General features: G+C 43.0%; 2 protein-coding genes across 7 annotated transcripts in view; one reads left to right on the top strand and one right to left on the bottom strand.

Moving 5' to 3' along the window:
- The first annotated feature begins 89 nt into the window (after positions 1-89).
- On the top strand, positions 90-17,529 carry TRMT2A (tRNA methyltransferase 2 homolog A). Of its 4 annotated transcripts, none has more exons than XM_060785704.2 (12): positions 90-172; positions 3,100-3,729; positions 5,283-5,391; positions 6,037-6,218; positions 8,850-8,964; positions 9,226-9,341; positions 11,916-12,027; positions 12,853-12,975; positions 13,635-13,710; positions 15,023-15,139; positions 15,942-16,038; positions 16,940-17,529. In XM_060785704.2, exons 1-12 carry the CDS (start codon positions 150-152, stop codon positions 17,172-17,174), a joined length of 1,935 nt encoding a protein of 644 aa, XP_060641687.2. In that variant the 5' UTR covers positions 90-149; the 3' UTR covers positions 17,175-17,529. The 4 variants fall into 4 exon arrangements, with proteins under 4 accessions (XP_060641687.2, XP_060641689.2, XP_060641688.2 ...); XM_060785706.2 differs by lacking the exon at positions 90-172 and adding an exon at positions 201-630; XM_060785705.2 differs by lacking the exon at positions 90-172 and adding an exon at positions 201-656.
- A 1,090-nt stretch (positions 17,530-18,619) lies between these two features.
- Positions 18,620-27,943, bottom strand: part of DGCR8 (DGCR8 microprocessor complex subunit) — a 71,753-nt gene continuing 62,429 nt past the window's right edge. For all 3 annotated transcript variants that reach the window (XM_067473186.1, XM_060785711.2, XM_060785712.2), the window contains exon 14: positions 18,620-26,526. In XM_067473186.1, the coding sequence (XP_067329287.1) occupies positions 26,443-26,526 (84 nt within the window). In that variant the 3' untranslated portion in view covers positions 18,620-26,442. The remainder of the gene's footprint in view (positions 26,527-27,943) is intronic.

Below are 27,943 nucleotides of genomic sequence, written 5' to 3'. Positions count from 1 at the left end.
CGGGAAGGTTCGTCGAAAGCAGGCTCAAAGCCGGAAAAAAGCGCAGGCCCCGCCCCTTGAGTTTAAAATGGCGGCTAGACAGGGAGGGGGAAGAGAGGAAGCGGGACGGAGGGTCACGTGACTACATAAATAGCACCCAGGCGAGCGGCATGGGCGTCACTTCGGCGCGAAGGTGGGCCGGCGCAGTTGGGGAAAAGTTCAAACGCCTCAGAGACATAAAGACCTTAGATATTGAGGGTCGTAAAAAACGAGGGGCGTTCTCTCTCCCAAAAATGATCCTCAGAAGCGGACGGACTCAGAAGGGGAGGAGGCTTTATTAGTCAGGGACAAGTCGAATCTGCCTTGTCAGAAGTATTGAAATGGGCCGGGTGGGGGGGACAATGGCGCTCGGAGGAAGCCCACGCGTTTTGGACTTCATCTCCCAGAAGCGTCGCCCAGCCGGAGGGATACGCAATCCTTCTGGGAGCTGGAGTCCACATCGTAGGGCCGAAGGAGGGAAGGGAGCTTTTTTGGAAAGGGAAACAATGGGCAAGTCAGCGGCGGAATCTTGAGGTGACCGCGCGCGCCGCCTAGGCCACGCCCCTTTTCCTGTAGGACACGCCCCTCGGGCCTGTGTGTCGGCGCCGGGAGGTAAGCCCGGGCGCGGGGCTGTAAAGGTGAGGAAAGGCTCTCGCAAAGGCTAGGCCCAGGCGGCGTGGCGGTTTGGGGCCAAGTCCGGGGAGTGGGGGGAGCGCGAATTCGCCGCGGACTCTCTTTGTTCCCTCTTCGGGTTGGGGTCCCGTCCGGCCGTTGCTTCGTGGTCGCGCATGCGCACCGTCCTCCCATGGCCTCGCGCGCCCCCTCAGCCTTTTCCCGCGAAGGCCCTCGCGCCCGCCACTCGAGAGGTTGGGGACTTCAACTCCCAGAATTCCCGGTTGTTGTCCGAGCTGGTGGGCGCTTCTGGGAGTTGAAGTTCTAGCGCGCTGAAGGGCCCCAAAGCACTGCCCTGGAAGAGCGCTGCTATTGGGATCAGAGGCATTGCAGTTGAAGTCGAAGAACAGCAGCATAGCAACACAGCTGCATGTCTCGCCTCTCTCAGGGCCTACAGTGGAAGAGTGAGCCAAAGCTGTTGTAAAGTCGCCGTCTGAGGCGAGGCAGCTATAAAAGAGCAGTAGGCAAGGGCAGCCACGCAAGTAAGGCTGGATCTACACTGTCATATAATGCAGTTCAAAGCAGAGACTCCTGGTTCTGAAACTGGCAGTGTGCGTGAGGCCTAAGAGAAAAAAAGGGGGAAGTGAGGCTGCTGGGAAAAATCGAGATTGTCTCTTTGTACTTCTCGAAGAAGCCGCCTACTTTTCTCTCAGGCCCCATCTACACTGCCATATAATGTAGTTCCAAACTGCATTGTTTGGCAGTGCACATGAGGCCTAAAAGGTTCGGAATGTTTCTGTTTCCTCATATGATGCTTAAGGAAACCCATTTGTTTCCTTTCAGGCCTCATCGACACTGCCATATAACTCAGATTCTGAATCCAGATTCTCAGCTTTGCACTGGAGTATAGAGCAGTGTAGACTTAGATAATCCAGTTCAAAGCAGAGAATCTGGATTCAGGAACTGGATTATGTGGCAGTCAGAGGGGCATCATTTTTTTACTTCTGTATGTAAGATTGGCTGGAATATGTGGAAGGCTTCCTCTTTCGGAACCAATTACCTATGTCTACATGGTACAATGAATGCACTGTAACTCCACTTGGACTGCCATATGGGGAGTTGTAGTTTTACAAGTCCTCTAGACTTCGTTGCAAGAGGGCTAGTGCCTCATCAAATGACAAACTCCAGGGTCCCATAGCATTGAGCCATGAGAGGGTGAAAGTGGCATCAAACTGCATTAATTCGACAGTGTAGATACACCCAGTGTAGATACACCCACTGCTATACTTGGACTTCCTTCCTTCGTTTCCCATGTGGCTATAGTTGGATAAATCATCTGGGTTGTAGTATTATGTTTTTCGTGAACCCATGCATATTTTAGCAATCTTTGCTAGTATTGGAAATGTGGATCTTAGCTGTAAAATGTAACCAAGTAATTAAAACTATTCTTTAGCTTTTCAATGTATGTCGCTGCCTTCATTTCCTTTCACATTTGCTCTGTTCGCAGGACTGTAACTTTCGATGCTGAGCTCTTTGTGAAAGGAGCTTGTCCATCGTGGTGTAAAAATGAAATCAGTTTATTGAAATAACCCATCATGAATTTGCTGATTTCATCTCTTTGAAGAATAGTGTTCTTTCAGCAGGCCTCTGACTCCATTTTGTTTTTTTTCCTGGCTGTTAGACTGTATAGCACGATTCATTTCTTTATAGTTTTAAAAATGTTCATGCTTGAAACTGCTTTGAATTTGATTATATATTTTAATATATGCATTTCATGGAGATAAGTTTAAATATATGTAAGTTTCTTCATAGACATAAGTTTAAATATATGAGGCCCGTTGGTGGTGCAGCGGGTTAAACCGCTGAGCTGCTGAACTTGTTGACTGAAAGGAAGGTTTGATTCTGGGGAGTGGAGTGAACTTCCGCTGTTAGGCCCAGCTTCTGCCAACCTAGCAGTTCGAAAACATGCAAATGTGAGTAGATCAATAGGGAACTTCTTCAGTGGGAAGGTAACAGTGCTCCATGTAGTCATGCCGGCCACATGCCTCGGAGTCGTCTATGGACAATGCCTGCTCTTCGGCTTAGAACTGAAGATGAGCACTACCCCCCAGAGTTGGACACGACTAGACTTAATGTCAGGGGAAACCTTTACTTTTACTATTTTACATAATGTCTTATGATGAAGTGCTTTAACTATGGTGTGCCCTGCCTTGAGCTGCAAGGAGAGATGGGTAAGAAATAATAATAATAATAATAATAATAAGCAGTTTAATTATATTTTTCAGTTTTGTATCAGATGGATTTTAACATTTGCCTGAATCTTTGTAAGCTGCTTTGTCTTCTGGATTGGGGAAAAGTTGTATATCAAAAACAACACACAATAAGATCATTTTAAGGAGCAGGTTGGCATTTTAATGTGATTTAACATGGCATTCCTGAAAGAGGAAATTTTGTTACCTTTATTTACAGAATAGATGACATAATGGAAGAAAATAATAATGGTGTATGCTTGTCTGATGCAAAAAGTTCTCTTGAGGAAACGGAAACGGTAACTGCGAAGGAAGCTAAGGGAGATGCATGCGAAGGTAATAATGCAGCAAACACCTCAAGCTTGTATAGATATATTAAAGATGACTTATTTACTTCCGAAATATATAAAGTCGAAATCCAGAACCTTCCCAAATACATTGGCTTCCATGAAGTAAAGAAATTCCTTGCTAAATATGGTCTTAACCCTCACAAGATCAAATTGCTGGGGAAGCAGACCTTTGCGTTTGTCACATTTAAGAGTGAGGAGGAACGGGACAAAGCAGTGAAGGTCCTTCATGGAGTCCGGTGGAAGAACCAAAACCTCAGCATCAGGTTAGCAAAACCGAAGGCTGATCCCATCATGAAGAAGCGAAAAAGAGAAGGAGAGGAGGGAGAGGAGACCAAAGACCCGGCAGCTGCGAAATGTCCAGTGTTGTCCAAGGAGGGCAAAAATGAGCCGCTCGACAAACAGATAGCGGATGTGGTGACCCCTTTGTGGATGATGCCCTATGAGGAGCAACTGGCAAAGAAGAAGCAAGAATGTGAGCAAGTGCTGCTGAAACTGACAAGGTAGCCTTTTTATGGTAACAAATCTTTTGTATGTACTTATAGCAAACTCATTCTCTGGATGCTGATCCTTATGTAGCTAAAGGGATGCCATCAGTTCCTGAGATGAATTTATCCTCTTGGAAAGGTGCTGGTTTTAACCCATGAAGCCCCCCAAAAAGCATTGTTTTTGAAACTGTGGGTCAAGCCCCCAAATTGAGTCCCAGTAGCTCAATTTTGAAGTGCCAAAAATATTCTCAATGTCACCTAGTCGCTTTTTTAGACATTTACACAGATCTGTTGTGCAGGGTTTACAGTGGACTCTTGTCGAAGATGCTTCAGCTGTACTTCATAAAAAGACAAATCAGCTTGTTCAGCAAGCTGTGCAAATGCTGATTCGTTATCAGTAAATATTTAATTTTATACCTATTTTAAAAAGCTCTTCCCTAAAGAACTGCTTCCTTCTAATCTATAGGAATGTGTATCTTACCTGAGTGCTCACTGGTCAAACTTATCTAGGTGGTGGGACTTCCATACCTGTGGGACCAGTAGCAACAGTTTGACCTATCCGCCTCCAACAAAATATGCCCTTTATAGGAGTTTTCTAGGTCTTCCAGGTGAGTCTACAGAAGGCTTGCACAACCAGTGACCCTCCAACTCTCAGAAGCCCTCATCGGCTTGTTCAATGGTCAAGAATGCTGGGAGCTGAAGTCCAAAACAGCAGCAGGGTTGAAGAGGCCTGCTATAGTATGTTTCTTCCAGAAGTTACCACGGACTTGCCCTGCTGGACCTAGGAAATTCCTAGAGAGCCATCCTCTTGGCACATTTATCCCTTTCGCCCTCTATTTGCACCTCTTCAAAATACATAGCACTGTTGGTAACAGCTGACCCCCAGTTCCAACGCTCAAGGGTCAGGGCTTCCCAGTTTTTGGTATTGATGTCATTTTTTAAAGGTTCGCTTCCAGCCCATCTTTAAATATTTTTTGTTGCCCACCGACAGTCTTAAGCTGGGAATAAAGTAATTGCTTTGTGAGATGGGTTCTACATTGCACAGCTGGTAAAAACGGCTATTCCACTAGGTTTGGGTTGTTTTAAAGTCCAGCTGCTCTTTAATTCAAACGCCATTCATAAATTCCATTCTCTGGCTTTGTTTCTTATATGAAGTGTGAATACTTGTATTCACTTGTACTAAGGGCCTGCTGACCAGAGGGTATGATTTAAAAATACGCCAGATAGGTCATTTTACTGCCTTCTCCTTGACCTTTAGCAGCTTATCTTGGTGTTTCTAGAGGTCATCTGCAACAGAAGGAGAGGTAGACCTGCATGGCCCACTCCGTCAGGTTGGCTTTCACCAGGAGTCATTTTGCTTGTCAACAGCTAGTCTGTCTCATCATTATGCAGTTTTAAAGTTATATGAAGTGTCACTAGTCATTTTGGGGTCATCTTGATTTGAAATCCAAGAACTTGTGTCATCTCAACAATCTGTATACCTCAGACTTCAATGTTTGTTTGTCATTGGAGGTTCACTCATGCATTTCCCCCCCTAGATTCAGTAAAAAGCTTGAACTCTTTTGCAGGGAGCTAGGAAACAACAACCGAGCTCTGCTCCCCTGGCTGTTCTTGCAGAAGGAGAAGTACAATGGCTTATGTTCCCCTTTGGAGGGGGTGAAATCATCTCCATTGCAGGTCATGCATATCAGGAACTTCAACACTGTTGTTCCTTTTTATTACATTTTTTTCTGAATATGTGCACTGTGATGTATGCTGAATGTAGAAATACACATATCAGATTCTCAGTTCATAGCAACCCTCAGAGATTTGTAAAATCTGTAAATCTCTGGCACAAGCGATATCCGATGTAACCCATAACATGATAGCTAATTAGGTTAATGCCTGATGTAGTAAATTCATTCTTCAGTCAGTGTGCGAGATATCTGCCATTTTGCTTTATTAGCCTTTTGTATGGATTTGGATTTCTGAAATATTCTCAAATCCCTGTGACAGCTGTTGCCTGCATCTTAATAAAATCTCTTTAATGCATTTGAAAAACATTTTGTTTTCAAAGTTCTCTCAAGTCTAAAAGAAAGGAGAGTGGGTAATAAATTTATCATTATTATGATATAATAATAAGATAAATTCCAGTCTAGTCAGAATTCTGGAATCATTGATTTATTTATTTGTCAACTAAGTAGTCTTTAATTAGAGAAAGTTTAATACTGAAATAAACTGACACATTGAAAATGATACTTCTGGATGGAAGCACCTAGGAAGCATGCAGTATCCTAAAGCAGTTGAACTGGTGTTCTGAACTTCCTCTTATTTTGTGTTTAGACTGAATATCGCAACAAATGTGAATTTCTAATTGGCATAGGCCCGAATCAAGAAGACAAAACCGTGGGTTTTCGTCTTGGCAAATACAAGGGCGGAACGTGTGCTGTAGTGGAACCTTTTGAGACCATTCACATTCCTGCTGTTGTGAAGAAAGTAGCAAAGGCTTTTCAAGATTACATAAGGTGGGTCTCCGTCGGGGCGAATGATGGGGACTGTAACGTTTTTCCTGACCAAACGGCTATGTTAACTGGGGATTGTGGGACCAGATTGGGTAATCGGTGTCCCTGTTGTTACTAAGCTTAAGAAAAATATAGTATATTCTTCTCCTGCTTAACCAAGCCTCCGTTGCTTTCCCTTGTGTCTGTTTCTAGTTTATAAGACCTTTGTGGCAAAAACATGCCCTCTCATACACTTTTGACACTTTGAAAATACTTAAACTTCAGTTTAATGTTAGCAAGGGGAGAGGAAAGAAAGAGGAAGAAAGAGAAAGGTTTAAAGCAGTGAGCCTCTGACACCTGGGGAAAGCTGAGTATATACGCTCTATATTATATATATATATATATGTGTGTGTGTGTGTGTGTGTGTGTGTGTGTGTGTGTGATGAAGATGGAAAATAGCAACATCTATTATAGAACTCCATTATGCTGAAGATAACGTCTGTGCATTCAGAAGAAGGTCTACAAACCACACTAAACACCTTTGCAGAAGCATACTGCAATATTCATTTTTGGTACTGGCCATTTTTTGGCTGTGTGCTCTTCCACAATCTACTTATGACACCACAACTGATAAAATCTATGTTCTTCTGGACTTTTACCAAACTGATCAGTAACCTACTGCCATCATCTCCCCCCTCGGACCTCATATCACATTTACCATCCCCCAAGATGGCCCAGGACGTTTTTTACCCTCCCCATTCTGTACTCAATTTGTACCCAAATAACTTTGTGTTATTATCAGGGGAGCAGGAAGGGTATAAAAAGTGCTGAAATGCTGTGGAGAGTGAGATGGGGTGGGGTGGGGGGGTGGGTGGAAGAGAAGGGGTCTGCATTGTTAATTGCAGCAACAACATATTTCATGCTTATGTCTATGTTTGATGTTTTTATAGTTTTAATGGTTTCAATCTACAGTTATATGTTATTGATTTAGATATGTGATATATTTTTATACATATGTGAGGCATTGAATTTTGCCATTTATTATGTTGTAAACTGCTTTGAGTCCCCCCAGGGGTGAGAAAAGCAATATATAAAGACAGATGATAATAATAATAGTAATAATAATAATAGTAATAATAATAATAATAATAATAATAATAATAATAGAAGCTCAGCCTCTCATTGAGTAGTGAGAAAACCAAATTGCTCTTCTAGCAGTCACCAGCGAATCCTGCTGCAATGCCAGAAATACAGCTTAATGATGCAGAATTGGAAAACGTTGACAATTTCTGCTACCTTGGCAGCCACCGCTCCACAAAAGTCAACATTGACACTGAAATACAACATCGCCTGAGCTCTGCGAGTGCAGCATTTTGCCAAATGAAGCAGAAAGATTTTGAGGATTGGAACATCCATAGGGAGACCAAGGTGCTTGTTTATAAAGCTATTGTCCTCCCAACCCTGTTATACGCCTGCAAAACATGGACTGTCTACAGATGTCACACTCAACTCCTGGAACGATTCCATCAATGTTGCCTCTGAAAAATCCTGCAAATCACAGGTGGTCAAATGCCAGCGTGCTGGAAGAATCAAAGACCACCAGCATTGAAGCAATGCTCCTATGCCATCAACTCCACTAAATTTGCCATGTTGTCCGAATGCCCAATCATTGTCTCCCAAACTCAAGTACGGAAAACAGAATGTTGGTGGACAGAAAACTGTGGCATAAACACTGAGAACTGGGAAGCCCTTGCCCTTGAGTGCTCTAACTGGAGGTCAGCTGTGGCCAGCAGTGTTGTGGAATTTGAAGATGCACAAATGGAGGGCAAAAGGGAGAAACATGTCAAGAGGCAGAAGGTACATCAAGCCAACCCTGACTGGGACAGCCTTCCATCTGCAAACCGAAGTTCCTCACTGTGGAAGAACATGCAGGTCAAGAATAGGGCTCCACAGTCTCCTACGTATCCACTGCCAAGACATTGCACTTGAAAGGCCATCATACTTGGACAACAAGGGATCGCCTAAGTAGAGTATTATCTATAAGCACCCCTTTTTTTGAGATGTCAATATGGAAAAAAGTACGTCTTAGAATTCAAGAAATGCAACATGTTTAAATCTTATAAACTATGTGTAGGATGACATGAAAATACTGTGGGTTTTTAAGTAGTTCATCTTGAACTCCTTGGAAAGACAATGTCTAGGAGAAGACCAAGAAATTAAAACAGGCACTCTTTGATAAAGATTTCTCTGTAAGTTGAAAGGGGGTCCATTTTTGAACTCTATAGTTCATAGGTTTGTTCCTTTCAATAGACTCATAGAGTTGGAAGAGACCTCAAGGGCCATCCAGGGCAACCCCCTTCTGCCAGGCAGTAAATTTAAGTAATATGAAGACATAACTTCAAAAATAGAGATGTTCAGAATATGCAATGCATGCAGTCTGAAAATTATAATGTTTTCGGCACAGAAGATATTACAACATCTTCTCTTTCCGGTCAGAGCAAGAGAAAGGGTTTGGGTTATTTTTTTGTCCAAAACAACGAGAGGCACCACTTTAGAGACTGTTTCATGATTATATTGGAAAATGGTCACTTGTTCAATGCAACAGGAATATTTACAATGTTTTAACTTTAATAATTAAAGGTTTGAAAATTGCAGGTCTACACCGTATGATGTTTACAGCCCTGAAACCTATGAAGGCCACTGGAGACAGCTGACAGTTCGCATCAGTCGAAATCAGCACATCATGGCAATTGTTTATTTTAATCCACAGGTACAGAATGCAAAATATGTAACAAGAGGGTCACTTATGCATTGTGGTGTCAAAACATTTTGAAAAACAGTTTGTGACAGGGGTGTATTGTGTTGAACTCCTCCCCTTTCAAAATGTAGAATACTGTATTTTTGTCATATACATATTTACAGTGTTTCTCCTTAATTATCCCTTACTGCAAACATTGATAACCCAATACGTTCTTTGAAGCCTATGAAATTCCCAAACATCTGAGCACTTTTTGTCTTTTGAAATATTTAGAAAGTAAGCAAAGAGGAGCTCACTGAACTGCAAACCTCTTTGGCAAAGTACTTCATGGAAGGCACCGGAAAAGAGAGTGGTATAACATCCCTGTATTTTGTTGAAGAAGGTCAAAAGTAAGTACAGTTTCTCAAAGGGGAATATAACAACTGTGGAACCCAAAAAGTGCAATGTTTTAGAGGCCTATGTAAAGGTTTCCCCTTGACATTAAATCTAGTTGTGTCCAACTCTGGGAGGTGGTGATCATCTCCATTTCTAAGCCAAAGAGCCAGCGTTGTCCATAGACACCTCCTAGGCCATGTGGCCAGCATGACGACATGGAGCACTGTTACCTTCCCACCTGACCGGTTCCTATCGATCTACTCACATTTGCATGTTTTCAAACTGCTGGGTTGGCAGAAGCTGGGACTAACAGCAAGAGCTCACCCTGCTCCCTGGATTCTAATCACTGATCTTTGGCCAGCAAGTTCAGCAGCTCTGTGATTTAACCCGCTGCACCACCATGGCAATGAAAACCACTATAAACTTCTCAGGATTCCAAGCAACAGTTTGTGAAACGGTTGTGTTCATTAACACAGTATTGGATAAGATGAAGACTATTTGTCATACAAAACGCATGCATGAATTGTTAGGAATGCTTGAAAAGCCTGTGAAGTCTCCGCCTAGTTTTTACTCCCCTCTCTTTGCTCCCTGGAGTTGGACTGTTCCATTCTGCTAAGTTTTAGAGTGGGAGCTTAGGCTCCCTGTATAGGCCCAGTCTTTTGATTCAGCCCATTCTGGCTCATAGCCTGGTGGAAGGACCTTTTGGACATAGTTTTTAGTAGTTAGCCAGAACGTGTCTGGTCTGGCTTAGCAGTCTGAACAGGCCATCCTTAGCACATATTTGCCTCATAGAATAGCTATATTTGCCATATAGATTAGAATATATTTGCCTTAGAGTCTATAGATTATAATATATACTATAAAGAATAGTTGTACATGCCTCAAAGATTATAGTTGTACTTGCCCCATAGATTAGAACTGTACCATCATAGAAGAGTATATACCTCATAGATAATATAGTTTGTTGTTACCTCAGAGCACATATCATCATTATACCTCATAGTCTCCTGTTATCTATATTTACCTCATAGTTATACCTTCTACCTGTACCTTACTGTTCTAATTCTATACAATCAAGAATCAAACTGCATCTTTATACCTTGTTTTGATTCACCTTGATTGTTCAGTAAACTTAATTGGTTAAATTTAGTCTTGTCTCTAGAGTATTATTTTGGGGGTATTAAAGTACATACAGGGCATATTGATGGTCACTGGGAAAATAGCCAGACACGGATAGTTTTCTTAGCAATACTTCTCGGCATGCCATCATAAAGCCCATTCTAGCTATTGCTCCATTCAATTTTCCTAAGAGGATAATGGTGAAATGCTATTGGAAATAGACTTCTCTATCCTAATAATTTTGCAATACCTCTTCTTGGATCCTGCAGCTGGCTCCCTTAGTTGTTGGCATCATGCACAATCATGCATACTTTCTTCTTATAAAAACGAGCATTGCCTCAGCTGTATTTGATCCTCTGTGATGTACACAGATAAAGAATGATTGAATTAACCTCTTTCAGAAATCAATCTGGTCTTTTTGTGCAGATTTATCCGTACTGACATAGAATCCTAGACTCATAGAGTTGGGAGAGGCCCCAAGGGTCATCCAGTCCAACCTCATTTTGCCAGGCAAAAAGTTACCATCAAGCCCTACCAACAGATAGCCATCCATCCTCTGCTTGAAAACCTCCAGAGAAAGAGACTCCACACTTTGAGGCAGCCTGTTTCACTGCTGAACAGCTCTTCTTCCTAATGTTTAGGCGGAATCTCTTTTTTGCAGTTTGAGTGTATTGCTGTGTCGTAGTCTCCAGAGCAGCAGAAAACAAGCTTGCACATTCCTCCTCAACGTGACATGGCTCTCTTGTCCCCTTCTTCTAGCCTTTTCTTTTCCAAGCTAAACTTCCTCAGTGCCCTCAGCCGTTCCTCATAAGGCTCGGCTTCCCAACCTTTGATCATTTTGGTGGCCTTTCTCTGGACACCTTGCAGCTTGCCCAGCTTCTCCTTGAATTGCTTTGCTTAGAATTGGACACAGGGTTCTTACTCCAAGCAAGGTCTGACCAAAGCCAAATAGAATGGGACGATGACTTCCCTCAATCTTGACCCGGATGTGAGGGTGATCTGGCTGCGACATTTGTCAACCCCATTGATGGCCAGGGTTGATTCGGCTGGTCTGGCTGGTTAGGCGGGTGTCCCCTTCCTCCCTCACCGCTCCATGTGCGTCCCAGGTATAGAAGGAGTGTACCGAGGTCTCCAATTTCGACCCTAGACTCCTATTGATGCAGCCTCAAATCGCATTGGCTTTCTAGTGGCCACATCACACAGTTGCCTCATGTTCCGCTGTGGTCTGCTAAGGTGCCTAGATCCCTTTCACATAAATTGTTTTTAAGTCACCCATCCCATATCTGTGCATTGCATTTTTATTTCCAAATCATAGTGCTGTACATTTCTCCTTGTTGAAATTCATTTTGTTAGTTAGCATTGGCCCAGCTCACCAACCTATTAAGCTAATTTGAATGTGATTTAACGGATTTGGATGCCATTCTTGGCCGTGATTAAAAACCATTTCCCCCTTTTTCCTTCCTCTCCAGAAAATCACCCAATCGTGAAGATTTAACATTGTCACACATTGCTGGTAATAAGTACATCTATGAAGATCTGCTTGGGATGAGGTTCCGGATTTCCCCCCATGCCTTTTTCCAAGTAAGCTTTTTTTCAAGTAAGCGTTTTCCAAGTTAGTGTTGCAGTCACCTGCTTTCTAGCCATTCGAATCACTTGCTGATTGAGCATTGCTGCCACTGAGCCATAGAATCCTCGACTTGGAAGAGGCCACAAGATCCATCCAGTCCAACCCTCAGAAGCAGAGGCTAAAACCCTGTTGTGCATCTGTGCTAATGACCAAACCCAAATATGCATATTTGGGATGAGAAAAATATATACAAGATCTGATGTATTTCAGTAGGGCTCTTGTTAAAGCAGTCGTTTAGTTTGAAGGCCTGAATATATTCCACCATTATTTGTGAAACGACTGTGATGTCTGCTTCTGTGATTTAGAAAAAAACAACAAAAGCTTTGGATGGCATATCAGAAAATAATAACAAAAATACCACTTGTATAACGTAAACAATGATATAATTCAACAACAGTATATAAACATGCTGCACTGTTAACCTCACAGCGACAACAAACAATATGGTGCAAACTTTTAGTACAGTCGTCTCTTCTTATAAGTAGCTTGTGGATCAGCCGACCATGACCGGTTTCGGCCTACCTCAGGCCTTCCTCTGGTGGAAAAATTATACACTTGAAAGTATGTTCTCCTCGGGAGATACAAATTTTTTTTGGTGGTATAAGATACTCTGCTCTGAGTTGAGTTCTGGCTGCGAGTAATTCCTGGTCAATTTGGATGCATTATAGCTAGTGATCAGGGCAGTTTTCCTATCAAGCCTCATGATTTTACACTTTGTTGGAGGTGCTCTCTCCTGGCAGAATACTGATACGATTGCTCTGCATCTTGGTGTTATGTAGGTGAACACTCAGGCTGCTGAAGTCCTCTACTCAGCCATCCAGGACTGGGCCCAGGTCAGACCTGAGACTACAGTGCTGGACATCTGTTGCGGAACTGGAACCATTGGGATCACCCTGGCCAAGGTAAAAGAGCACACCTGATGCAAAGGACTGAGCCGATAGGTGTTTTGCCTTTTGTTTCTTGAAAAGAATTGCTTGTCATTTGAGGAACAGGTCTTGGTCAGAATGGTGCTTGGCCATAGGGGTCTCCATGACAATATGGCAAAGCGCTCTCTTTGTAGCTCTTTTCCTCCTCCCTCCTTCCCTTTCCCCCATACACCTCCGTTTTCTTCCATGCTTTCCTTTCCCCCTTTTCTTTTCCTCATACATCTTCTTCCTCTTCCTTTCTTCCCTTTTTTCTTCCCCCTTCTCTCTCTTTTATCCTCCCCTCATCCCTTTCCTTTCTTTCCCTTCTTTTTCTCTTTCCTTCCTTCCTGCCTCTCATACACATGTCATCTAGCTTTGCTCCCTTTCCCAGTTTTGTGATGGAGGGCTACTTTACCTAGCCACAGTCAATCAGTTTTGTTTCTTTCCTTTGCCTCTGCTCTGGGCCCAAAAGGGGTGGTTCTTTTTGTTCCAACCCTTCAATTATTTTAAGTTGGATAATGAAAGGTACATAGAATACCGGTATGTTCCCATTCATTTCAACCAGTGTATTTCAGTTGGGATTAAAACTGGGTTTGGACCTGAGCCTTTCATTTGCTCCGAGTGCTAAACGCCATGTTGCCACTTGTGTTTTGCAGAAAGTAAAGAAAGTTATTGGAATTGAACTTTGCCAAGAAGCGGTGGAAGATGCCAAAGTGAATGCTCAGTTGAACGGTTGGTAAATAGCAACGTATGGCTAGCGTTCCCAAATTTTAGACCTCTTGCTAGAAATTTCATGTACCAGCAATGAGAACAAAATTCTTCTTTCGCGGCCTACAGCTGTCCAAAGTCTCACAGCTTTGTAGTGTGAGAGTGACGTGGCACTGGAGTTATTACTTTTTAAAATTTTCCATGGTAAACAGTTCTAAGAAGCTTTTAAACAGTTATCATTTCTGAATAACTCTTTGGTGAAAAACAATGGAGCTTACTATGTGCTTTTTGATGCCATGACCTGACATCCATCACTGTATACTGCAGATAGTTGGTGCTTGTAATATGGATTTTGCTTTCATTTTCCTAGCTGTGTATAAAAAACAAGGCTAAAAATAGGTGGTAACCACCCCAAGTTGGCAATGGGTTCAACTATAGTTAAGATAGTCCATGCTGTAGGCTACAGAAGAGGGCTGTCAGCTTACCTTTGAGGAGAGAGATTCCCCTTCTCTCGGAGGCTCCAATGTGACAAGGCAGGAGGAGGAAATGGCCTTCTGTCAGATCTGCTTATAGGCATCTTCTGTTTGCCCAAAGACTTGGTCGGATCTTGGCCAAGATGTGCAGTGTTCGTATCTGTTGTTTTCATGAAGTTGTTGCTTAAAAAGCAATCCATTTTGGTTAGAGCATTTTTAAATTAATCTGCATATTGTGCCTGAAGAAGGTAAGTCGTGATTCTTTCAGTACAGGAAGTTGTCACTGAGATTAAATGAGAATCTATCCTTTTTAAAATGCCATTTTTTGCCTCTATGTAGCCAAGAGCTTACTCACAATTGTCTTTCAGAAGAAAATATACTTACAATAACACAGCCTAAACAAAAATAATTCTTGGTGTGTTGATTTTTAGACCTGTTCCTGGGGTTATTTGGGGGCACTGATTCAGAAAATGACATCAGCTGTAGTTTCTTAAGCACCTTCTACACTGCCATATAATCAAAATTATCAAAGCAGATCATCTGGATTTTATATAGCAGTGTAGAAGGGGCCTCAGATATGGTTATCCTGTTTTTGGGGAGTGACTGGTAGATGACATGTATTTTGTATTTCAAAAACTAGAGCTGATAGGGGAAAACTGGAGCCATTTTTGGAATTAGGTTCAAACATACCCAGAAACAGGGTTAACATTTGAGGAACCAAAATGTGTGTTGGCCAGTGAAATAAAAACCAAACTGACATGTGCAAGGCATTAGATATCAGTACAGAGGAATCGTGGTAGGGTGTATTTGAATAAGCATCGCTTGGATGAGTATAAAACCAATATGTTCTTTGTCACCCTCAGAGCTCAACAATGTTGAATTCTACTGTGGAAAAGCTGAAGATCTTGTTCCTCAGCTAGTGAACTCTTTTGCATTGCAGAATTCCATTACAGTTGTGGACCCTCCTCGCGCAGGGCTACGTAAGTTTGGTTTAGTGACTTTGGATTTAGGTCAGAAGTTTTAGACCGGCTGTGACCAGAGAGGAGGGTGTGGAACAGTGAACAGTTGTATCAGAAGTAAATGGGTCAATGCGCTGCTGGCAGTCAAAGCTAGGCACTGGCAGCATCAGAATTTAGATGTTTCTTGATCTACACTCTTACTCATAATATGATTTGAATTCCAGTATTAGCTTCAGGTGCTGGAAAGGTCAACTGCAAGATTTCAGAGGGTTCAACTGTTAAAGTCAGTAATGGGAAAAGACCAAGTGAGGTGTGAGAACCACCCTCCCATTCACTCATACACTCACTCATTCTCTTACTCTGTTGCCCATCCATTTGCTGATTATCCCCTTTGCTTTAAGCAATGTTCTTGGAAGGGGGTGGTCAACGGATAAATGGACAACCAAGTGAATGCATAAGAGAGTGCATGGGGCAGTGAGTGGGAGGAGAGTGGATAGGCGACTGGATCAGTGAGTGGGAAGGTGGGCTTTTGGGCAGGCAAACGGATGGGTGGGGGAGTGTGTGAAGCATGCAGGTGGGTCTTTGAGTGGGCAGACAGATGGGCAAGCGGATGGAAGCTTAACACCAGTAAAATAGGGTGAGACTATTAAGCAAGGAAAATAGAAATACTGAAACCAGGACCTCCAAAATGGGGGGTGCAGCTATTATGCTATTGAGACTATTATTTGAGGGAATACAGGTTTGCAGTATCAGAGGGACCACTAAGCAGTTCGGTTTTGCTAAACAGTCTAATTCTAGTGTTTGTCCAAATGTAACATTCCAGATTCCAAAGTTATTCTTGCCATCCGAAAGTCCGAACACTTAAAGAAGCTCATTTATGTGTCCTGCAATCCCCGAGCTGCCATGAACAACTTTATTGAGTAAGATTGTTGTTGTTGTTGTTGTTATCATCATCATCATCATACTATTAGTGTTAGCCTTATTTATACCTCACCTTTCGCCATGTGCTGGTGAGATGTCTATGGCTGGATCCAGACAGGCCTTTATCCCAGAAGCATCCACGTTAAAATAACACAGATGTTTCTGGGGGCCTGTCCATATCCACCACAGAAAGTGTGTACTTTCTGGAGTTGGGTGTCCAGGCATTATCTCGGGATTAGCCCGAGAGAACTTCCGGCACCCCTACCCCCGTCCCCCAAAACCCCCAGACCCCTTAGAAACGTAAGAAAAACTTATGTGGCATTTATTAGAAGCCTCAGCCAGTTCTTGTGGTGCATAGAAATGATGCACCAGGAGAGTGGGGAGGGAGGGGGGAGGGATTTTGCTCTGGGAGAGCCAGGCCAGCCGAGGCTTCTAATAAACGCCACGTAAGTATTTCTTACTTTTCTAGAGTCTGGGGGCATGGGGGGACCGGTAAACTCTGGGAATACTGTCTGGACTGCAGTATTTTGCAGTCCAGACCCAGAAATAGTAATTTATCCCGCCCTTCCAAGAAGGCGCAGAATAAATCCACTATCAAATTAATTTGCTACAAACCAGGGTTTTCCTGGTTTGTGGTGAAATTAATTTGGGACTGTCCAGAAGGTTGTCTGGACAACCCTCCTTTATTGCAAGAGTTTCTGTAATAAAGGCCTTGTCTGGACGGGCCCTATGTTGCATGCCCCTCATAATCATACTCAGTCAGACTACTTCAAACACAGATCTCTGGGCAATATTTATTATTAGTTGAATGCAAGTGTAAATGCCGCCATACCTGCAGTGAGTGGCTTTGAAGAAGGCCTACCCTACAGATCAGTTACCTATCATTGTTTTCTCTGCCAGCCTTTGCAGGGCACCATCCAATCGTGTCAAAGGAAGCCCCTTCCGCCCCGTGAGAGCAATGACAGTGGACCTCTTCCCTCATACTATGCACTATGAGCTGCTGTTGTTCTTTGAAAGAATAGACCCCCTGAGCACAATCAATGTTCCATCTGCAAAATCAGAAGCAACGGTTTCTGCGGAAGACGAGAATACAGACATGCTAAAAGTGAGCACCACTGCAGAATCTTCCAGTTAGTGATGGCTATGGTCTAGCCATTGCCTACAAGCCATCTATTTTCTGTTTTTCATGTTCAAAGTGTTACTTCCAGTTGCTGGTGCTTTCTCCTTCCAGAACGGCTTATCAGTTCCCGAGACTTCAGAATGGTGCCTACACTTCAAGGGACAAATATAAACTTGGCACAGACAAAAGTCTGATGTAGGAAGACCTTTGTAGTGTCTATGTTACTGTTTTATGCAAAATACCGAAGTCATGCAATAAGTGTATCGAATACAGAGGAGCACTGTAGAAGCTTGTAGTCCAGAGCAATACAACTAATAATAAATGAGCCCTACTGGATCAGCTGATGCTGTGACTTAGGGAGCTTCCTCCAGCTAAGTGTGATTCTAGTTATTCAAATACAACTCTGCTTTACAACTAGAGATTGGGGGGGGGGGGGGGGAGGAACCAACATGGTTACAGAGATATGCCAATACTCTACCTACATTGAGGATAGAGTACTAGCATCATACTGGGGAAACAGTACCTTCCATGGGGAACTCAATGGTGTGGGAATGAACTGAGTTTATAGGATTGAACCTGCTGGAGATGTGTGTTTATAGTAGTAGTTAATGAACAAATGTCGGCCGCCAAAAACTTTGGCTCTCTCAACAACCAGCCCACATGTTCACAATGGATTCTGACTCTGAGAGCACTACAGATTCCATTTATCAGTGCCTTAAAATCTGACAGCATAAATTTTGGACTGTGTGGCATCACGAGATGAAGCAGGACCACACAAGTCCAACATCCCAGCTACATCCAATGAAACATTTTAGTGAACTTGTTTTCCTTCTACACAATCAGGATGAATTGCTGGGCTCTTTCTTGACAGGATAACCATTGTATTTCAAGATATTAAAATGTATTTAATGATAGCACACCCTTTAGACCAGGGATATCAGACTCATTTTATTGAGGGCCCATCAGCCTGATGGTTGCTTTCAAAGGGCCACTGGATCCATGGATGGAGAATTTGTGAATACAGAGGGCCAACTATATTGTTATTTTAGATAGTGGTCAGTGCTCTTTAGCTTTTACCCAATTTGGGTCCCCAGATGTTATTGAACAACAGCTCCCATCCCCTTTGATTATTCTCCATGGGAACTAGGGGTGATGGGAATTGTAACCCAACTACACTTGCAGCTCTGAGGTTACTTTAAATGACACTTTAAAGTCAGACCTAATTATCCGCAAGCATTTTATCTAAAGCCAAACCCCACCATCCTGACTAAACAGCCTTCCAGATGTGACTGTATCCCAACTCCCATCAGCTCTAGGCATGAAATCTAATGATGAGGAATATAGGAGTTGGAGTCCTGCATTTGGAGGGCCATGGTGGGCCAGATTCAGCTTGCAGACCTTGAGTTTGAGACATGTATCTTGGAGAAAGCAGCCAAAGAACAAGATCAGTACGAGTTACATAGTTATGCAATATCAAACTTTATTGCTCAGAACTAATATTTGGGAGACACACAAGAAATGGAAAGGCCTAACACAGAGGCTTCATGAAGGAGGCTTTATAGTTGTACAAATTGAGCACTGGCATCAAGGAAGTGGACTCAACATATAATTCATACAGCACCCAGTAATATCAAGTTGGTCACATTCATATTTCAAAATACAATAGTGTACTTGATCACTGCAAGATGCCCCAAATGGCAGACCAGGCAGGCTTAATTTGGAAGTGCTCCCACAGATAGATTTCCCCAGTTCTCCACCCCAAACCAGGGCTTGAAGGAAACATTTTTGGAAGTGTGAGGATGGTTGGATACTCGTTCATTTCCCCAGCAACTGGAAGCCATGCATGAAAGTGGCTGGGCTTTAGTCGAGTCTAAATGGGAAGCATCAGATTTCCTACCAAAGTTAGTAACTCCCACTTAGGATTAAACATTCAAAGAAGTCAGTATCTTACAGCTTTCCAGCAACACACACATATGTAAAGTAGCTTTCCAAGAGACCAGAACAGTTGCTTGTTAAGTGAAATACAGCCACATGAATGTACTGCACTACAAAGGGGGAGAGGGGCTTCATGTTGCTTTCCTTTAATCATTGTTAAGATTTTTAAACAATTACAGCCAATTACTTAGAAGAAAAACACACGGGAGTTACAAGAACCACACTTCTGGATGTCTTGAATCACACTGCAGAAGTATTCATGCAGAAGCCAAAGTTAATGCAACGATCTACCCTCTATATCATAGCAGCTTGTGCTTATGTGCAAATGCATGACTGTTTACACCTCAAACAATAGTAAACATCAGAAATACAAAAAAAAAATACTTCACAGTGACGACAGCAGGTACATGATTTATTCCAGCAGTTATTGCGCGTTGTCTAAATATCTTGCCAAAGAGGCTGCAGCACAACTTGTCGATCTGTTTTTGTAAAAGAATGCATAATTTGTACTAGCCTTTGGTTCATAGTGATACATCTGGATGTTTTTAAGGGCAGTGGTCATCTCTGCAGGATTTATGTCTTGACCGACTGAGGTAAAATTAAAGCAAGGTGATCAGCAGGGTATAAATACCTATGGATATTATGCAGGTAGCCGGCAAAATAATTCCAATCCGGCAGAAAGTTGCATGGCAGGGGGAGGAAGTATCGAACAGAAGCAGGCCAAGGGCAGCCCTCCTGGCACTGGACTGGAGTGTCCATCAGCCTCAGGCAGCATACATAGGAAGATGAGAGTTACAGCTAGAGGGCTGCATCTTGCCTGCTCTGAAGTGGAAAGACAAATGGGTACCATTAAAAGACTTTTTTCCTGCAAATATGAACTGGTATACAGATGTAAACACCTTCAAAAAGGTAGGGAAGCCTGTAACTTTTTAGTATTGCATCAGTTATGTAAAAAGATACAGACTTAAGCCAGACAGAGGCAGTGCATTTAGAACAATGATGAATTCAAAATCATGTCCTCCAGAGAGCTGCACTGAAGCATGTTCTAAAAGAGAAAATGCATTGCAGGGCATGGCAAGTATTCTAATGAAAACCGGAATTCTAAAAAGCCAAATAGTAGTAGCTGCGAGTCACAATGTTAGCACACACGGTTCCTGCCAAGACTACGAGGGCTATGCATGATACAGTAAAAACAGGCTTACAGCTGACAGCTTTCCAGTAATTTGTCTCCTCTGGTTCAGAAGAGAAATACAGTACAATATCACTCCAGGCATTTCATTGCATTTGGTTTCCCGTATGCTGGTTTATTACAAATAATATCCTATGAAGACATTGTGCACTCCAGTACCGAGTGTTAAGAAATACAGGTCAATTAAAACAACCACTTGCTAAGCAGTTATGTTCACCTGACTAGGAGCGTGGCCTGTCAAGAGCATGTGTTTTTAACATCTGAAGGGATGTCATGAAAAAGATAGCACATGAACACACATCAATGAATTCAAATTACAAGAAAAGAGATTCCACCTAAACATTAGGAAGATTGGTGACAGTGGAAGAGGCTGCCTTGGAAGATGGTGAACTCTCCTTTGGTGTTCCTTAAACAATTGAATGTGTATCTTTTCAAGGGTGCTTCAGTTGTGTTTTCCTACCTAGCAGAAGATGGGTTGGACTGGATGGACCTTGGGATCCCTCCCAACTCTTAAGATCTAAACCATATCTTACAGTTTCCCGAGTTTTATTTTAGATGGTGAAATGTGCCCTCGGTAAGATAAAGAATTGGCTTACCAAAAATTTATAGGTAGCCTACAGCTAAGTTATCACTTTACAAATGTCCCCCTTCATGTTTATCAACATTTCTAACTACCCTGTATATACTCATGTATACATCTAGAATTTTTTAGTAAAAAAAACAACCCAAAAGCTGGGTCAGCTTATGCACAGGTCAATGTGAGTACTGTACCTGAATGCTTATTAAAAAGGGGAACCATCCCCTTCTTATCCACACATCATATCAAAATCCATAATTTTGGACCCCAAACCTGCCCTTGACTTATACATGAGTAGATACAGTAAGCAGCTCAGCAATATAATGGAAAAGATGTAAGTAACAATTACCTCCTGACGCCTTACTTCCCTTCCATGTCCTCTGTCAGACATTATATTCAGAGGTATTTCAGAAAAGGGACTCCTGTCTGCAGCTCTAAAATGGTTAGCTCTTTTGTATTGGATTAACAGTACCATTTGCAAAACCTATTGAAGATCTTCCTGACGTCTCCTGGTTTATTTTCTAATAATATTTCCAATAATATGCACAGCAGAAACTACTCACTAGTGAAAAGCTTTAAAGACATGCTCAAATTACCCCAGTGACGTTACCAATCTCCAATAGGAATAGGGTTTTTAAGACTAATAACACAAGAAATTGGGCTACGAGGATTTACCATGGTGGCAAGATGGAGGCATCTGGAAGGAGCATTGCCACTCATAAAGGCAAGGAATGTGTGCTCTGGTTCTCTACATAATTTTCAGCTCTGCCCTCCTTTTGCCCATTATAAAGCACAGAATACATTACTAGAGCAACATCAGTTCAGAATTTGTTGGACAGAGTATGAGGAAGGCCTCACCACTTCTCTGGAACACTATGAACCGCCCTGAGTTCCCTTTGGATTTGGGAAGGGCAGTATACAAATACCGCAAATAAATAAATGATCAAGATCCTGGATCAGGAGACACACACACACATATATATATACTACATAGCTGCATCCCCCAATGCTACCTATATCCAAAGTTAACCTTATAAGCAGTGCAACCCCCCTCCACACAAACTATTTCTGTGTTGTTGGAGAGCAGGATGAATCCAGCTGTTTTCTTGCAGCTGGACACACTCTGACAGGCATTGCCAAAGACCTCCTGGGTCCTTGCAAGCTCTCTTTAGATAGTGACCCTCCAAAACACACTGCGACAGTATAATAGCAAGATACACTGCAACTCATCTCCCTGCTCTTCAACAATGTGGAAGTGGCAGTATTGAATGGGCTACTCTGCTTACAAGGCGGTTTTGGAAGGATTTTGGTCACTGCATGGTTCAGAGCAAGATTCTGACCTCCGCAAAAACCATAAATATAAGCGGTGATGCCGTAACTCTGGACTTGTCCCATCATAATTCACCAAAAGGATGTCAATAAACATGATTTAATATTGTAGGAGCAGGAGGACGCCACATTGAACAAGTGGGGTCTGGATTCTTCCATTGCACCTCCAAAGGGATCTCATTTTGAGTTCCAATAACCATTATCTGGGTGGAGCTGTAAGACATTTAGGGTGGGATGGGGACACAACTTGCCCCCTAGTAAGTAAGGGTCTATGGGTGACATACATTTCTGCCTTCTGTGGAAGTTTTTAAGCAAAAGCTGGATGGCCATCTGTTAGGAGGGCTTGGGTTGTGTCTCCCTGTCTGGAAAAATGGGGTTGGACAGGATGGTCATGGGGGGGGGGGGGGTCTCATCTAAGTCTAGGATTCTATGAAATGTCTAAACATACAGCATCTGGGGAAGACAACATGGCAGATATGGCTTAGCTGGTACTGCTGGAAGTAGATAGACTCCTGGAAAGACTAATTTCCGCAGGCATACAAGAAGTATTGGAAGACATATCATTCGTGATATATGCAAGCGTAAATCGCTGAACGCATGCACTGTTGTTATGCTGACATTGCACAAGGGCTGCAGTCAGCTGAGAGTGGACCTGCAGTTGTAGAAAGGTACCCACAGCTGAACATCCATTGTCAAATGGTACTGTCTTGTATCAGCCTTGCGTAGAGCGAGTCTAGTGTAACTCTGCCAATGGATACGTATACTACGCCATGGCAATGAAAGATTGTGGCCACCAAGACGGGAATACTGCTAAAACGCCATGCTAAACATCCAGAGATTGCTGCCAAAAGTGAGGATATGAGAAATGGATCATTAAAAATAATGAGGAAAATGAATCTGTCCAAACCCCTACTAAGCAAGTCCAGCCAAAGCTTCAGTGCATGATTCATCACCCTTTCACATATTTATGAGCTGTCTTGTAAGAGAAAAAAAGGGAAATATTTATTACGCTTAATTAGGACTGTATTTCTTCAATTATAACAGAGTTTTTTCCTATAGAAATATCTCTAAAAATGGGGTATGTCTTAGAATCGCAGGTGGATCATACATATCGATTTTTCCGGCATATAAGATGACTTTTAACCCAGGGAAATCTCCAGAGTTAGGGGTTGTCTTAAATGGCGGGTGTTGCAGCAGCAGCAATGGGGTCCCTTGCCCTTGGCGTCCCTGAGTGGCGCCGTCTGAGAAGGGAGGAAAGGAGGGAGGAAGGGGCAGAAAGTAGCAGCAGGTCCCTGCCAGCACCAGTCTGGTGCTGGCTCTGCTTCGCCATGAGCCAGGGGAGGGGCAGTGGCAGGTGGGGTGGAGAGGCACGGCCAGAACAACCGGGGGAGGGGTGGGGCCAGAGCAACCGGGAGGACCTCCTCCGCCCCTGCTCTCCCTGCCCCCACCTCCCATCCACCCCTTGCAGGCTCCGTATCCTTCCTGGAAGACATTGGGGTGGGCCGGAGGTCCTGCCAACTGTAGGGTTCTCTCATCATTAAACAGAGCTGGGTGGACACCAGTTGAGAGGGCTTGCATGGTGTCTCCCTGCTTGGCAGGAGTGGAGTATGACTGCATGACCATTGGAGCCCCTTCCAAACCTAGGGTTCTATTGTTGTTGTTGTTAAGCAGTTGTATGGCCACCTGTTGGGAGGGTTTGGATGGCAGAACTGGAGTCAGACTGGATGGCCATTGGGGTCCCTTCCAATTCTAGGGTTCTATTATTACTGTTGTTATTGTTATTAAGCAGAGCAGGATGACCACCTGTCAGGAGGGCTTGGATGTGTGTTCCTGCCTGGCAGAATTAGGGTTAGACTGGATGGCCATTGGAGTCCTTTCCAATTCTAGAATTCTGTAGTTGTTGTGGAAAGGACATTGGACCCAGCCCTGGGCTCACTCTAGGGGGTCGTCTTATACGCCAGAAAATCCGATATTTATGGTGGAGGTGGCACTGAAATTAGGATGTGTCTTATCATCAAAGGTGTCTTAAAATTGAAGAAATGTGGTAGTTATTGAAAGTAAGCTGGGGGGGGGGGGCTGTCATTCAAAGTCTTTAAAACCATGAGAAGCACCTTAAAGAGCTGGGCGTGTTTTGCCTGCAGGAGAGAAGGCTGAGAGAAGACATGATGAGGGCTATGTATAAATATATGAGAGAAAGTCATAGGAAGGAGGGAGCAAGATTGTTTTCTGCTGCCCTGGAGACTAGGACACAGAACAATGGCTTCAAACTACAGGAAAGAGATTCCACCTGAACATTAGGAAGAACTTCCTAAATGTAAGGAGAGCTGTTCAGCAGTGGAACTCTGTGCCCCTGAGTGTGGTGGAAGCTCCTTCTTTGTAGGCTTTTAAACAGAGGCTGGATGGCCATCTGTCGGGAGTGCTTTGAATGTAATTTTCCTGCTTCTTAGGAGAATAGGGTTGGACTGGATGGCCCATGAGGTCTCTTCCAACTCTATGATTCCATGATTCTATGACTCCATGCAATCTTAATAGTGGTGAAATTGCACTGAAAAGCCCAGGTAGAGACACCCTCGCCTCTCCGGTGATAGGGTCACCTTAGGATCCCCACAGGTCAAAAAGGATTTGAAGGCACACAATAATAAAGCTAAGAAAGGGGCACCTTCTCCTTGCTGGAAAATCTGTGCTTCCCCTGCTATCAGATCTGTTTTGTTTTATTTTTTATTATATCTTGCCTAAAAAATGTAACTTGTGTTTGCTTGTAGTCTTGTCTTCATATACAGTTGGCTCTCCTTATCCATTTATCCCAAAGGCAAACCATGATGTTGCCATTTTATATAAGGGACGGGCACTGTATATAATGCAACTTGAGCATCCATGGATTTGAGTCTCCTGAAACGAAACACCAACAGATACCAAGAGCCCACTGTATAGGTGAAAGACATACTTGCATAAAAGCCGCATCTTTGCTGGAGTGGTATGAAAATCTATTCTTACTGGTGATGCTTATAGCTTTCTTTTGTTTCCTATAGTTAATTTTGAATTCCAAATATTCTGGATAGCTTGTAAAGGAATTATACTGTCTAAGATTAAAAAAAATGCCTGCACATACTCCAGTAAATTGCAGCATTTCTCCATGAGTGAACCTTAGTTCAGGGCAAAAGTGGGCATCAGTGGAAGGCTAGGGGGCTGCAGTAGCCTAGCTGCTTCCTGTTTTAAAAAAAAGTACCTGCTGGGCCTAAAATGGTCCAGGGGATGAAAACTGTGGCTGAAATGCGCCTATTCATGAACTGGGAGCTTTTGAGGAAAGGGAAGGAACTTGGGAGCAGAGCTGGAGACTACTTAAGGAAAACAGATCATTCTGCAATCCTGAGGCAGTAATAAGAAGATACAACTTATCCATCTAGATGTCTCCCAGCTCCATCCATAATATTTAATCTGTTGGAAAGATGCTGTTTTAGTTATTGGACTTATCAGTGTGTTTTCACACTAGCTTAAAAGTAACTAGGGGTGTCCCTAAAGCTCTGACTGTGGTGAATGTTGTGGAAGACTCTCCTATACGGAGAACCCAAGGTCCACTGCATCGTGCCTACTCTTTCATTCGCCTTGCATGTAAACATTCATCACTCCTGCATTCAAAAGGAAAGAGACCCAGTAATTAAAGGGGGGACACTTTGGTGCTCAATATTGCCACGTGTTCATTTTATTGTCTAAAGGAGGTTAGTGTATCAGGATAGTTCTTTAAAATCCTATGACTGCCAAAGTTCATCAATTAGCCAGTACTACTGGCTTAACCTTCATGATGCTAAGGAACACTTTTCCCCCCAATGTAGCTATCGAAAGTGTCTTACAGTGCATATTATCCTGGACTAGGATATGGGAGGGAAAAAAGGTTGTCAGCATAACCACGTAAGAAAGTGTTCAGCAATATTCCTATACTATACATTTATAATCAATTCCAGGCACATCCATTAGAAACAGTATGGATACTGCTGGGGGGGGGGGGGGGGGTTAGTGCTTGCTTATCTTGTGCCAACAAGCCTGGCCAACACACTGATCATTCCCTTGAATAAATGCACACGATTAACAAAAGGTGAAGTTCAGTACTATTGCCCTAACGATGCAAACAAACAATGCATATTTGAAGCGGTCTGGATTGTTATTTTGCATTCAGAGGCAAAATCGATTTCTTAAGGTGTCGGGAAAGCCAGTTTCCTTCACTTGTGTTATTGCTCCCCAATGATTACGCTTCCTGGTCACACATCAACAGTGCACAAGGGCTCGCTGCCGGGCTGAGCGGATTCTACAATTGTTATCTTGGGTTTCTTTCGAGTTTCCTCCTAAAAAACACAAGAAGTCAAGTATCACTGTACATTAATGTGCTCTATGCAAGAGAATCAACATTTTAAAAACAGAAATTCAGGATTTGGGATGCACAGCCATATGATATCCCAATTGCGAGACAAACTAAGGAATTATAATATTATTATCATCATCTGCCTCTCCCTAACTTGTCTTGATAAAATGGATTCTCTGCACAAAACAACAGGAACAGATCATTTACCTGAAGTTCTTTGGTGAACATACATGGGTCTTCCTCCTGACACACAGCCATGATCAGAACATTTTGGTGGAAACCAAAAGGAACGCTAGGTGCAACTGCACCATATTCCTCTCAGTTCCTAATCCACCACTAGAAATTACTTGCGGAAGTATGGAAAAAGGGGAGGAGGGCGGGTTGTGTAAGCTCCAAAATGGCCACCAATGAACAACAGTTAAAGGTGGCACAACTATCACTTCATGATTTCTGTGATGCACACAAGAGTTGGGGATGTTTTCCATGTCAAGTAAGAGTACAAGACCACCCAGCAAATGGAAGCATCAGCCAGGTTCGTGGTCAAAATAGAAACCTGTATATATGGGAAAGTCAAGGTCTGTCTGTATCACATAGGGAGCTGCTAGGTGAAGCGGCCCTTGGTGATATTACTGAGACAGAAAGGTGATGTGTGTGTGTGGGGGGGGGGGGGGGGGAGGAAAGAGTCACAAAGACAGCCATGTTGCCATGGAGGCAACATTGAAAGGTAAGCCTTCTCAAAGCAGGAGAAAGGAGAAAGGGGAGAAGAAAAGGATGCAAGATAAAAAAGAAGAGAATGAAAGGAAGGGCACCATTGCCATGGAAATCAAGACAATTAACCCAAGAATCTAGGCCAAAAGCCATATACAGGAGTATATCAGAGCCCAACACAATTAATGGAATTAAAAGGGAAGGGAGTCCGAAGGGAGGGGATTGGGGTGCACTTATTTTAAAGTTCTAAAGTTTTGAATCTCTCGACCCTTAGACCTGATATGTTTGTGCAGAACTCTTCTCATTGATAGTAATAAAGTGAAGTTGACCTTCAAAGGAAGGGGAGGGAGAGAAAAAAACAGGAAAGGAAGAGAAAGGTGAAAAGATATGAGGGGAGGGTAGAAAGAAGGGATGGAAGCAGGGGACAGAGGCCCCTCCGACACCCAGGCAACACCGGGTAGATACGCTAGTGTGATATATACCTAGTCAACTGTGATGTAAACAAGTTCATAAACAAGTTTGTAAGCCACCTTGATAGCCTCCACTACCCATTTAACAAATCTCTCATAGGAAATTTGGAAGAACTCTCATAAAGTAACAGACAACTAGCTTTTCAGAAAGCCTGAACAGTGCAATGGATGCAAAAGACAATGATGGGGATGGCTTTGCAAAATGGATGATATCTCGAGCCA

The sequence above is a fragment of the Anolis sagrei genome, chromosome X (assembly GCF_037176765.1).
Source record: "Anolis sagrei isolate rAnoSag1 chromosome X, rAnoSag1.mat, whole genome shotgun sequence".
NCBI lineage: Eukaryota > Metazoa > Chordata > Lepidosauria > Squamata > Dactyloidae > Anolis > Anolis sagrei.
The sequence above is the reverse complement of the archived record's forward strand: the minus strand, read 5'-3'. Positions and strand labels throughout refer to the sequence as shown.

Excerpts from the sequence above, each read along its gene's own strand:
- TRMT2A (XM_060785704.2), top strand. The coding sequence starts at position 150 with ATGGGCGTCACTTCGGCGCGAAG. Across the intron at positions 5,392-6,036 it reads TGAAATCATCTCCATTGCAG|ACTGAATATCGCAACAAATG; the intron begins GTCATGCATATC and ends TTTTGTGTTTAG. Across the intron at positions 13,711-15,022 it reads AGTGAATGCTCAGTTGAACG|AGCTCAACAATGTTGAATTC; the intron begins GTTGGTAAATAG and ends TGTCACCCTCAG.